Source organism: Argopecten irradians, chromosome 2, assembly GCF_041381155.1.
Source record: "Argopecten irradians isolate NY chromosome 2, Ai_NY, whole genome shotgun sequence".
Lineage (NCBI taxonomy): Eukaryota > Metazoa > Mollusca > Bivalvia > Pectinida > Pectinidae > Argopecten > Argopecten irradians.
Genome location: NC_091135.1, coordinates 32,726,229 through 32,739,854, shown reverse-complemented (window position 1 = coordinate 32,739,854; position 13,626 = coordinate 32,726,229). Strand labels below are relative to the sequence as shown.

General features: G+C 36.2%; 2 protein-coding genes across 2 annotated transcripts; both read right to left on the bottom strand.

The window, feature by feature from the left end:
• Nucleotides 1–4,412: 4,412 nt before the first annotated feature.
• On the bottom strand, nucleotides 4,413–6,171 carry LOC138316970 (uncharacterized). The gene is made up of 3 exons (XM_069258602.1): nucleotides 5,501–6,171; nucleotides 5,282–5,303; nucleotides 4,413–4,859 (listed from the first exon to the last, which is right to left on the bottom strand). The coding sequence occupies exons 1-3, from the start codon at nucleotides 6,143–6,145 to the stop codon at nucleotides 4,609–4,611; spliced, it is 918 nt and encodes a 305-aa protein (XP_069114703.1). The 5' UTR covers nucleotides 6,146–6,171; the 3' UTR covers nucleotides 4,413–4,608.
• Nucleotides 6,172–10,693: 4,522 nt separating this feature from the next.
• LOC138316602 (proline-rich protein 36-like) lies at nucleotides 10,694–11,362 on the bottom strand. The gene has a single exon (XM_069258279.1). It carries the CDS (start codon nucleotides 11,360–11,362, stop codon nucleotides 10,694–10,696), a length of 669 nt encoding a protein of 222 aa, XP_069114380.1.
• Between the last annotated feature and the right edge of the window lie 2,264 nt (nucleotides 11,363–13,626).

Below are 13,626 nucleotides of genomic sequence, written 5' to 3'. Positions count from 1 at the left end.
TTTTGTCACGGACTTTATTTTCGTAACGCGAACGTATCCTAGGCCTAATTCCGATGAGTGCAATATTTGTTGACATCGTGTGCAATATTATGACTGGTTAGCTTAATCTCCCGGGATCGAATCAAAGTTATATAACCTAATAAACACTCAATCTTTCATAATTGGAAACCTCTCGGCACCAAAACAAAATAATTTATGATTTACATTTTACGGATGTGAGGTGCATGTATCAATTAAATGAACTGTTATATGTTCAATTATATTCTTTGCATTTCGAAGATGACAATCTTGGCAGCTAGTTGCATCATCAAAAACAACTAGTTGTTTAATTCACTGTATATAATTTTCAAATAATGTAATGTTCGAACGGCTTTTCACCTACAGGTTTTAAATGTAACATAATCTTGCAAACTAGATCGATACTTTGGTAGAGTTTCAAAAGTTATTATTAGCTTACATTACTGTAAATAAATTAAAGACGACTTGGGATCCACAGTTACGGTGGCTGATTTGTGCCATTTCGTCTTTTCGTCTTTTCGCCCCGAAAAGACGAGAATTAAGAAACCTTAATTTTCGTCTTTTCGTCTTTTCGCCCCGAAAAGACGAAATTTAACAACTTTAAATTTCGTCTTTTCGCCGCGAAAAGACGAAAAGTCAAACACGAAAAGACGAAAGTGATACACGCTAATTAGCGACTTTGATTCTCGTCTTTTCGCCTTCAAAATTCTCGTCTTTTCGTCTTTTCGTCTTTTCGCCCCGAAAAGACGAAAATTAACAAACCTTAATTTTCGTCTTTTCGTCTTTTCGCCCCGAAAAGACGAAATTTAACAAACCTTAAATTTCGTCTTTTCGTCTTTTCGCCCCGAAAAGACGAAACTTAACAAACCTTAAATTTCGTCTTTTCGTCTTTTCGCCTTCCGGTCTGGTGTGGAAGTCATTTTGAAATCTTTTTATCTTAATATTGACTTAATTGTTCAATATAGAAGCATCAAAGTAGTTTATGATAACAATCGATTTATTAAATTGATAGTATTACAAGTATCTTCATCAATAACTAAGATTAGAAGTTTTAAAACAGAAGTCAACATGTTTGTTTACAGCAGTTACGTAGATTTCTCACACGTGGCATATGCCACGTGCCACTAACAGATTCATCATTCCGCAAATCCTTTAGCGTGATTGATACATTTTTTTTTAAATTCATTAATATCTTATTTTTTGTGTTCTAATCGCCCTCTTTAGCAATTACGCTTATCAAAACATTGCCGTGTATATGTAAGGACCATACTGAACTTAAGATGCTAAACATAGCACTTACAGGAGTTGCCTCCCCTACACAACTTGGAAAAAAAAAGTTGTCGGCGGGTATTATTTGAAAGCGTTTGAACCACGGATAAACTTGTTTACAAAATAATTTATGAAAGACAACTCGTGAAGACTTTGAGTTTAAAGGAAGGACTTATACCAAGAAATTGCTCAAATACAGTTAATTATAACAGTCAATCAGTAGGTACAAGGTACTGTGTATTATTTGAAAAGACATTTTGACTACATACATGAAATGGTCTTCATCATAATTTTACATTAGAAATTACATTATAATCTCCGTCGTATATGATAGATGACAAAGTATATCTGTAATTTGTATTTTTTCAAGGCGAAAAGACGAAAAGACGAAAATTAAGGTTTGTTAATTAAGACGAAATTTTAGGTTTGTTTTCTTTTCGGGGCGAAAAGACGAAAAGACGAGAATTAAGATATTTAATTTTCGTCTTTTCGGGGCGAAAAGACGAAATGGCATAAATCAGTCACCGTACACAGTTGCATGAACCTACATTTTTTAACAATTTGGTTCATTTGTTCAAAGTTTTGTACATGTAATATTTTCTGATGTAATTACTATACGATATCGAAGATTTTGATGGTATATAGATATGGGCCTTCTATTAGTACATGTATATCTTAGTACCTACATGTAAATATCGTAAATATTCCGAGGCACTATAGCTATATCTCATATATGGAATGAAGTACTGATTGCCCATGCACGAAAGGCAAAATTGATTATTTTATATTTTTGTTGTGTGTTAATAAGACATATATATACATGATTAAACACCAACTATTATTCAAATTATGAATATCATTTATGCTCTGTCGGCGGTGGAGCATCTTTAATTTGATAGTAAATTTGACTTTTTAATTTATTACGAGTATTTGGTTCTATAAAACCTGTGAATTCAGAAGAAGATTTTTTTGTATTTTAGTCATCTTGACCCTGTTTGGCCCCGCTCCTCTGCCATGGTCCCTGCGATGACTGAGTTGTATTTAACTTCCTTCGAAAACTGTGCAAAACCTTTACCCCCTCCCCAGGGAAAATGTGAGACCCCACTGAGCCGATCATATAATTTACAATGTTTGTAAAGGACTTTAAGAACTTCCCATCTATGAAGAGTATTTGAATTTCATAATAAGATTTTTGAAAATTTTAGCCTATTTGACCCCTTTTTGCCTCGCCCCTAATTAAGGCCCCTGGTGGTCAGTCATGGAAAATTTGTTAATAGGATTTAATGGGTATTGGCCATCTCATACTGATAATTCTAACAACATTTGACTCATTTCCTATTACAAATGACAATATTATGCTCAAAAATGTGTTTTCCCTATATAAACTATAGTAAACTTTAATTTACCCCTCCCCAGCGGGACACGCGAGACCCCAGGGTTGTATAATTCACAATTTTTATAAAGAAACTTAATCTACCATTTCCAGAATTTCAAAAGATTTTTGAAGTTTTAGCCTATTTTAGCCCTTTGGGCCCCACCCCTATGGCCCCTGGTGGTCAGTCATGGAAAATTTGTTAATAAGACTCAATGGCCAACTCATACTTATAATTTTGACAACATTTGACTCATTTCCTATTACAGATTACCAAATTATGCAAAAAATATGTTTTTCCCTAGGCTATATAAACTTTAGTAAACTTGAACCCCTCCTCAAGGGAAAACGTGAGACCCCAGGGTCATATAATTTACAGCCCCAGGAGAGAGGGGCATATAATTCACAGTTTTGATTGGCCTTATGCCTTAGAAGGTCTGTACAAATTTTTTGAAAATGCTTCAGTGATTTTAGAGAAGAAGTCGAAAATGTAAATTGTTTACGGACATACGACGCACGACGGACGACATACGACGCACGACGACGGACAAAAGGCGATTGGAATAGGTCACTTGAGACTTCGTCTTTGTAAATATATATATATATACTTAAACTTTTAAAAGACGTTGTGCATCAGTAGATATTAAGAAACCAGGAAACGTGATCCGTTCACATTTACCACACTAAATGTATGTTAAAAACTATAAGTATTTTTAAATTCATGTACATTTTTATTCTTAAATGCTCATTAGTGCGTTATTTATAGCGCTTTAGCGCATTATGAGATGATTGTCTGCAAAGCTCTGGCATCTATATAGACCATAGATGCCATAGGAAGATAGTTTAATGCTTATATTTACATGATCAACTCATTTTAAGGTCTCTGCATTACCAATGTTTAAGCTAGACCAGGAAAAACGTTTATCAACGACGCCTTAATCCTCAAGATGGAACAGCCATTTTGACGGTGATCAGTTGACGTCACCACGTCAACATTAGTGACGTCATAATGGTCACGTTTTGGGTGTCAGTTATACCGTCATATACTTCACTTTACATTGGTTAGTTTATATAGGAGAAGTGACAAGGAAATGTAGATATAAATTATAATACTAAACAATATAATATTACAAGAACCACTGCGCACCACTGTTGACCATATATTACGGTCATCAAAGATGGATGCTGGCGAAATCGGTGAGTTTCCGTTTTTGGCCAACTTTGATGGTTTAAGATGACGTTGATAGTTTTCCATTGCTCTTCAAAGGAAGAGTTTATCTTTGTTATTTTGAATCTGTCTCAAGCAACATGTGCATCTCAAAGGGCGCTGCCATTTTTTTGACGTGACATCTACCAATGATTCAATATCATCTATAGACTACCGTACCCTTGGAGAGCGAAGTTGGATTCTAGTAAATTACACAAATGCAACAAATGGACGGCCCACGTAGAGTTTGATCTTTGTCTTTTTATAAGAGTTAGTAACCTTTTAGAAATGTCCATCCATCCAAAAGGTAAATCAGCAATTGTACACAAAATTGTTTTACTTTACTGATGCGAATTCGGGGTTAGGCTACTAGACTTAACTGAGAGCAAGCTATTTTTAGCATTGTGCAAACTGACCGCATCAAATTGGACATATGCATGAAGGTAACAGAGATCGACTTCAACTTCCAATGGAACCAACTTATTTCTGATGGAAACACAAATGTTAGTGCATGCTTAGACTGGATTGTACCATTAAATCTTCCCTTCCTGGCATATGAAGTCCATAATCCGAATGGTGCCCATACTCTAAGTCATGGTCACACTCACAGGTTCCCATTGCTCTGAAATTGCTACCTTATTATGACTCGTATTGCTCTAGCTAGCATGTTACATGTATATTCCTAATGATTGCAAGCTTATAGGAGGTTCGCGTTTGAAGGTTTCAAATCTACCATCCTTAGCTACGTTTGCCTCGCGTATAGTTTGAATCCATAAGCATCCTGAAATGGTCCACATTGCGTTTCAAATTCATAAAAGCGACACTCAATAGCAGTAGCTGATTGGCGGAAAACTGCCACTACCCCGCACGTGGTGCTCATAGAACACAGCTGATAACAACGGAAGAAGGTGCGTGTCGTCTGCTTGCTCAACTCGGCGGGAAAAGGCAATTTGTCTTGAACTATCTTTGCAAATTTAGAGATGAAACATGGATCTATGAAAGAAAGAAAAGAGAGCAATCAATTTAGGACGGATCAAAATTCCAGAATCATTCATTAATCATTTTACTTGTATCATACAATGCAATTTTAAAAATGTCTACTTCAGAAGCTTGAAAATCATTGCACATTTGCTAGGCCCATTTTTTTCATTAAAAAGAGTAGCCCGAGATACTCTGGCCCTAACACCAGAGTTAGACATTATGACAGATAGATGTCTAGTCCTAAACCTGACATCTTTCTGTCATAATGTCTAAGTCTGGTGTAAGGACCAGAGTATCTCGTGCTACAAAAATAAAAGAACAGAACTGGAAACACTTTTCAATAATCAAAGGAATCAACTTTGGTCTTTATCATACAGATACTATTACGTAAATCCATAATATCATTTTGTGCAGTGGTGTAATTCTTTGCTTACCTTGAACAGTCCATGTGTATTCCTAAAAAGAAAAAAAAATCAGACAAGTGAGGCATTAATCGAAAAGTTCAATAGCAAATGGCAAACATTTGTGGTTGGGAATACGACAGTCGTGTAATGATCGAAATCGTACATACATTGTATTAACAGACATGTGGCCTCCACTTTCGTTTCTTTTCGGAAAGTCGGAGTAGAAAGCTACCGAGACAAATAACTCACAGAGAAAGCGGCGAGAGCTGTCCCGTAAGACTGTCCATCCATTGTTCCGTACAAATACCCTCCAAACTCGTGTGTTTCGTTTACGGACGTAAGAACATGTAATCCTTCAGATATCACCATGGAGGATACAAACTCATGGTTTATACCCTCCGATAAGTCCGTAACAGCAGTCCAGGACTGACTCGTACTACTTCCGTCCAAACGGAGGTCACCTGAATGACCTTGTGGGGAAATCAGCACTAGGTAGTGTTCATATGGAAGTGTTTTAGTTGGTGTAACAATGACAAAGCTGTTTCCGTAATTGGTAACCGGTGGAACTATCGTCAGAGTTACATCATGCACTTCATTATCTAAATCTACGTCTTTATCACTGATCAAAGCAACAAGAACGGGATATGACGAAGTCACAATGGCAGAGCTAGCGGCCATAAAACTTGGATTCAGTTCTACGATTATAAAACTTCCAGCCAGAGAAATCTTATGGTTGACACTGTTGACATAGATTTCAGTATTATCTACGGTGCCGACGATTTTTATAAAGTCTTTTGTAACTCCTGGGTTGTCAACTACTATGAAGGACTGTCCTAATTCCGATATGGGTGGTATTTGTTCCAGAGCGGCATCTGTTTCGCCGTCGTCTTTCATAGACAGGTCCAAATTCCCACTATACACAGCCACAGGCTTTGTGGCATTTACCCGGATTCCAGTAAGATCCTCCGATGAAGTTATTAAAATACTTTCGTATTTGGCTAAATTCAGGGTTGCAATATCTGTTCCATTGTAGTAAATGCCATTGATTGTTAATTCGACATTTTCACTTCCAGGGTGTAAATTAATAGTTGTGTCTGGGTATGCCGCCACTATAACAAGAATTGCCTTGTCTGTTGTCGCTGGCAATGGGCTGTATGTCACTATAATGTATTCTGTTCCAAGTGTTTCTGAAGGGAATACGAGAAGGCTACCCAAACTCCCGGTTTTCCCATAAGACACAGTAACAATGACGTCATGATCTGTGCTTATAACAATAGCAGTATTTGTGACAACATTTTCAAGAACCGCATCGAAATTTTGAATATTGATGCTCGCACGATTTGACGGAGGTATTGAAAAAGCAGAGTTAATGTTATAAACCGACCCTGTTCCAAGTAGAGGTGTTGTGATGGTAGCAGACGTTGATGAAGTCATCGTTGGATTTGCACCAACATGGATCTGGAATATCTCGTCCACAGTGGAGATTGTAAAGGGAATTATGATGAATTCTTTACCGGCGTGGTCATGGCACATCTGAAAAAAAAATCATCTTTTTGTCAATATCTTTATTGATATCAGCCAGTTTCCTTTCCCATATCATAATAGGATCTATGTCAGATCCCGTTGAATCGTTAGTAAGATTAGCTATAGTAAATAAACTGCCAGTTTTTAAATGCAAATCACTTGACGAGAGTGAAAAATGCAACGAACTTCTTAAAGTTCTGTTCAGGAGGTGGAAGAAAAAAGAGATTCTATTGTCAGTTACGGGATAATGCATGCGCAGAATACACGAGTGTTTATTGTTATACATTCAAATGTAACTGAGTTTAGAATAAAATTGGATACACGTACATGTAGTCATGTACTGGTGATGTTATTTTTGCTGGTATATCGCTTCTTCATTCATTTCTTAAATTAGTTGCAATATTGTAGCTCAAAAGACTTTTTACATTATGTAAACCACCATTAAAACGTTTGTATGCATTGCATCTTACTTGTTTTATATCGCATACATACTAGGCAAAAAACTGAACCGTATGCAATATCAAATTCAAAGCGAGACTTTTTCACATATAAATATGAAGGTCTTTCCGAAGGAAAATGACATATCGGGTATACAAATTATGAACTTTATGTCTTGTGAACGGTACAGTTGATATAAAGAAGGGTCGTTATGTTTGTTTTGGACAAAAATGATATATAAATGTATGTATACGCATAAAATAATTGGAAACCTACAGATAAGTACAAAAAGGCAGTGCTCCATTACGACACATAGGCACCATTTCGTACCCGGCCGAAAGGTATTGTAGGCCGCCGCCGGGTACGTATATTCGTTCTATCCTTAAATTACTGATTATAAAGCGTGAATGATATGGTCTAGTTTACCTATTTATGTACAACCATCGCTCTGATATACCATAATTACTTCCCTTCGTTTCATTATGTAACATTTACTCCGTCAGTGACGGACCTTGGACAAAGAAAGTAGCTCTGATTAAGCCCAGTTTACCTTCGATTCACTTGGATCCAAAAACGCCCACATCACCATGGTGACAAAGTAAACCTTCATGGTTGTCCCGTGTATCTTCGCTCTGAAAGTAAATTGATAAATTGATTTTAGTGAGTATGATCATCCAGAAAAAACTTATAAAAAAACTTCATTTGTGTGTGTGTTTATACATACATGTAAGCAAATTCATCGGAATACAAGTCACGTGTCAGTGACGTAAAGCGCCTGAATGAACTACATGTAGATTTAAAATGAGTATTTGCATATCACAGCCCCTTTACCGTTTATTATAATACCCAGAGGCAGGGAAGAGGTAAGAGTTAGGAATCAGGGAGTTGGGTCGGGGTGGAAGGGGGAGAGGCTATGAAAAATCTTGTTATGGTAAATACATTGACATCCTCGATATTCCAGGGTTACTATCACTGTCGTTGTGATTTATAGGAGAATCGAGGATGAGATAATGGAGTCTTGAATCACAATTAACACAATCGCGGTCCCGCCCTCCATGACTGAATTTAGGTTTACCCCTTAGCTACATATATACATGCAGTATAATTAGAAGAAATTTTATTGTAATCCATCAATTTATCCTTAGTGAAATAGATAAAAAAAATCACGTTCGTTAAATAGCCTCTCAACACATGTAATCGCTCGTGCTACAACACCACAGCTAATGAGCTGGAAAGTTAGGTACTGAAGTGACTGAATATTGATTGAGAAATTAATTAGTGGACCCTTTTACACCGGATATTAATGCCTACAGATGCTAACTTATTTCATTACCGACATCATCACCACTCAAACCATTGACGATAAGCACTCTTGTTTACCAAACAAAAAGTAAACAAGATAAAATAGATGGTATAGCTGACAGGCTAGCAGACTGATGATGAATGTTCCATTAGCACTGCACGCCATACAGTTAGCTTATTCGGTATGGAAAAAAAAATTCAAACTCTGTTTTTTTTTTTTTTTTTTAAAGTTGTGTATAATGAATGATTTTCGCGTAAACATTTTTCCATTACTCAAATTGTATGTCAAAACATGCATGAGTCGAAACATACATTTATCATTAAATTCATGAACTTTCTGGCATGTCCATTGCCAGAGTATCTATAGACCGTCAAAATTACCAGAATATTACACAGCTCTGTAGACCGTCGGAATTACCAGAATATTATACAGCTCTACAGACCGTCAGAGTTACCAGGATATTATACAGTTTATAATTACAGGCCGTCAGAATTACCAGAATATTATACAGATCTATAGACCGTCAGAATTACCAGAATATTATACAGCTCTATAGACCGTCAGAATTAACAGAATATTATATAGCTCTATAGACCGCCAGAATTACCAGAATATTACACAGCTCTGTAGAACGTCGGAATTACCAGAATATTATACATCTCTGATTATAGGCCGTCAGAATTACCAGAATATTATACAGCTCTATAGATCGTCAAAATTACCAGAATATAATATAGCGCTATAGACCGTCAGAATTACCAGAATATTATACAGCTCTATAGACCGTCAGAATTACCAGAATATTATACCAGCTCTGTAGACCGTCAGAATTACCAGAATATTATATAGCTTTATAGACTGTCAGAATTACCAGAATATCATACAGCTCTATTGACCATTAGAATTGCCAGAATATTATATAGCTCTATAGACCGTCAGAATTACCAGAATATCATACAGTTTATATAGACCGTCAGAGTTACCAGATTTTATACAGCTCTATAGACCGTCAGAATTACCAGAATATTATACAATTTATATAGACCGTCAGAATTACCAGAATATTATACAGCTCTATAGACCGTCAGAATTACCAGAATATAATATAGCTCTATAGACCGTCAGAATTACCAGAATATTATATAGCTTTATAGACCGTCAGAATTACCAGAATATTATATAGCTTTATAGACCGTCGGAATTACCAGAATATTATATAGCTTTATAGACCGTCGGAATTACCAGAATATTATATAGCTCTATAGACCGTCAGAATTACCAGAATATTATACAGCTCTATAGACCGTCAGAATTACCAGAATATTATACAGCTCTATAGACCGTCAGAATTACCAGAATATTATACAGCTCTATAGATCGTCAAAATTACCAGAATATTATACATTTGTATAGCGCTATAGACCGTCAGAATTACCAGAATATTATATAGCTCTATAGACCGTCAGAATTACCAGAATATTATACCAGCTCTGTAGACCGTCAGAATTACCAGAATATTATACAGCTCTATAGATCGTCAAAATTACCAGAATATTATACATTTGTATAGCGCTATAGACCGTCAGAATTACCAGAATATTATATAGCTCTATAGACCGTCAGAATTACCAGAATATTATATAGCTCTATAGACCGTCAGAATTACCAGAATATTATACCAGCTCTGTAGACCGTCAGAATTACCAGAATATTATATAGCTCTATAGACCGTCAGAATTACCAGAATATTATATAGCTCTATAGACCGTCAGAATTAACAGAATATTATATAGCTTTATAGACCGTCAGATTTACCAGAATATTATACAGCTCTATTGACCATCAGAATTACCAGAATATTATACAGTTTATATAGACCGTCAGAGTTACCAGAATATTATACAACTCTATAGACCGTCAGAATTACCAGAATAATTTACAACTCTATAGACCGTCAGAATTGCCAGAATATTATACAACTCTATATAGACCGTCAGAATAACCAGAATATCATACAGTTTTATATAGACCCTCAGAATTACCAGATCTTTCTTTTGTCGTACAAAAAATGGTTAATAAAAAACGCATGTACATTAGATGTGAAAGCAGAAATGAAACAATATAATCCAAACTTATTTTTGCTCATAAACACAATCCGAAGAATTTTAACAGTTTGATCACGCAATGGAATAAAATGGACCGTGTTTCGGTAAAGAGGCATGTTGAAGAAGAACGGTATTGTGGGAAAAGGGGGTCAGTAGAAAGGTTGGATGGAAGGGAGTACGTCGATAGAAGGGTTGGATGGAAGGGAGTACGTCGATAGGAGGGTTGGATGGAAGGGAGTACGTCGATAGGAGGGTTGGATGGAAGGGAGTACGTCGATAGGAGGGTTGGATGGAAGGGAGTACGTCGATAGGAGGGTTGGATGGAAGGGAGTATACGTCGATAGGAGGGTTGGATGGAAGGGAGTACGTCGATAGGAGGGTTGGATGGAAGGGAGTACGTCGATAGGAGGGTTGGATGGAAGGGAGTACGTCGATAGGAGGGTTGGATGGAAGGGAGTACGTCGATAGGAGGGTTGGATGGAAGGGAGTACGTCGATAGAAGGGTTGGATGGAAGGGAGTACGTCGATAGGAGGGTTGGATGGAAGGGAGTACGTCGATAGAAGGGTTGGATGGAAGGGAGTACGTCGATAGAAGGGTTGGATGGAAGGGAGTACGTCGATAGAAAGGTTGGATGGAAGGGAGTACGTCGATAGAAGGGTTGGATGGAAGGGAGTACGTCGATAGAAGGGTTGGAAGTAGCGGCAAATGAAAGGAAAGGCGTTAACATTAACGTTGGACATAGCGGCGGATGGCAACAGAATGGAGCATGGTTGCAAAAGTCAAAAGAATGCATGGCTGCAAGGTCACAAAAAAAGTAGGTATGGCTGAAATGTCACAAAAAGTATGGGCATGGCTGACAATTCACAAGAAGGATGTATGGCTGCGAAGGTCAAACAAGGCGTAAAATGGTTGAAGTGACATGGACAATGTTTGACACGTTGACTTTTGTATCATGTTATTCAACACTTTATCATTGGACACAGATATCTTATAGATCATACGACATCTTGAATATTGACAAGGAGTGACAGACGTTGACGGATAAGGGAAACCCCGAAACTGGTCTGAACAACTGCCGTTGATTCAAATAGTTAACATAGTAAAAGCTAAAAACAGAAAACAATTGTTTACATGTATACTATATATCAGATATTCCATGCCGGGATTTTAGGATGCCTGTTTACTACAGAATAAATTCATTTCGTGACATTTTCAACATCTATCCGGGTTTTGCACAGTCAATGTGGTGTCAGCTCATCACTAACTGATTCTGGTAATGTTGAAACAAATACAACGCGTGAATTGAAATGACAAAATCTGCATAATAAACAAATATCCAGTCTTGCATATCTGTATAATGACTCTCTAAATAAACTGAATACCTGCAAAACGATACGGAAATATCCATAAACAGTGTTGTATTTGGACCAAAGCACGCGATTTGTAACCGGAAATTCGTTGTGTTCAGACATCGCGAGAAAAAACCACCACATTTCTATGATTGAAAAAAACCACGATATCAGTTTTATCACGCAACGGTAATAGAACATGATACTTACAAAACAACAAAAGCATTAAAACACATTGGTGGGAAGGTAAATGAAGTCCATTAGTTTAATATGGGAGTGACGCAGATACACAATATGTGAAAAATCGTCTTGGTGTGCGCATCATTTCAAAACAAAAAAGATTTGATATACATATGTAGTTAAAATTATTCGATTTGTAAGAAGTACTGTATGAGCATAATCCTTTTGGCGTAATCAAACTTTAGTTCAGAACAGATTATTAAATAGGTTAGCGCAGTGATTGATCAGGACATTATTCGTAATAATATCTATTTTAAACTTATGTAGAAAATATGATAAGCGCAACAATACATGTATTTTAGCTAAAAATTGTCTAGCGCTAAAATATGACTACCTCTAAAGTTTGGACGTTTACAGTAACTAGGAAATATTCAAAGAAAGGTATCCTGATATTATACATTATGATATTACATTTACATCTTTTGTACGGTTATATATATTTCATTATTCTATTTCATTGCAGTATACCCGACAAATCATCTGAAATCTCGCATAAATCTATACAGTATATGAAAGACATGAATATATTTTTAGGTACGTTTTTTTCATACTCTATATTGGTCTTTCATAATAAGTTAAGTGATGGTAGTTTGATCAGTATTAATTGGAGTCTACGGAAGCGTATTAGGTGTACAAAGGAAAATATGTTTCAAGGTAAAGAAAATGTTTGATTTGATGTCCGCTAGATAAATTACATTGTATGTGGCGACCGTCATATATCAAAGTGGCGACCGCCATATAATTATATAGCGTTCACCAAATGAAATATTTTCATTGTCCTGAAAAATATGTTCACATTTAGAAGGTTGTTATATGGCATCGCGCTGTGTAGAGTTTACCCAAATAAATAAATCTCTTAAATTCAAAGAGGAAAGGATGAAATATGAACATTGAAAAGTTAAACGTTCTGAAAAGGGGTTAAGAACTTCTGCGGTTTTTATCGGAGGGAAAGATTTTAAAATTATAGCTTATCAGGAGATGATATTAACACTTTGATGAGCATATACTGGTTATTTAACAGCTCTCCCTCTCCTTCTTATCCCCCCTCCTTTCTCTCCACTCTATCTGTGTGTCTGAAACACAATTTTATATGCCATGTACTGCTTATATTGTAAATGCCATCTCGTATATGTAAATTAAATGATTTATTTTTGTGGGAATGGGCTTCATACAACTTGTACCCAATCCCAATTGCACATTTGGCAATATAATATGTTTAAATAAATCTACATGTATATATATAAGCGCGTTATATTACAATTCGATATGGTTTAAAGCAACATTAGAAAACATTATATAACTCTAATTTCTGCATAGGATACTTACCGGTACTACACAAGAGTGAAAGTATTTCAATTTTCCAGAATCATAAGTCCACTTTCCAGATAAAAAGTTTACAAATTCTCACTCTTAAC

What these genes read in the sequence shown, in the direction of transcription:
- LOC138316970 (XM_069258602.1), bottom strand. Translation starts at nt 6,145, where the DNA reads ATGAAAGACGACGGCGAAACAGATGCCGCTCTGGAACAAATACCACCC. An exon ending in CAGCTCTCGCCGCTTTCTCT is followed by an intron (nt 5,304 to 5,500) that starts GTGAGTTATTTG and finishes TTTTCTTTTTAG; the next exon opens with GAATACACATGGACTGTTCA. An exon ending in ATACACATGGACTGTTCAAG is followed by an intron (nt 4,860 to 5,281) that starts GTAAGCAAAGAA and finishes TTTCTTTCATAG; the next exon opens with ATCCATGTTTCATCTCTAAA.
- LOC138316602 (XM_069258279.1), bottom strand. Translation starts at nt 11,362, where the DNA reads ATGTCCAACGTTAATGTTAACGCCTTTCCTTTCATTTGCCGCTACTTC.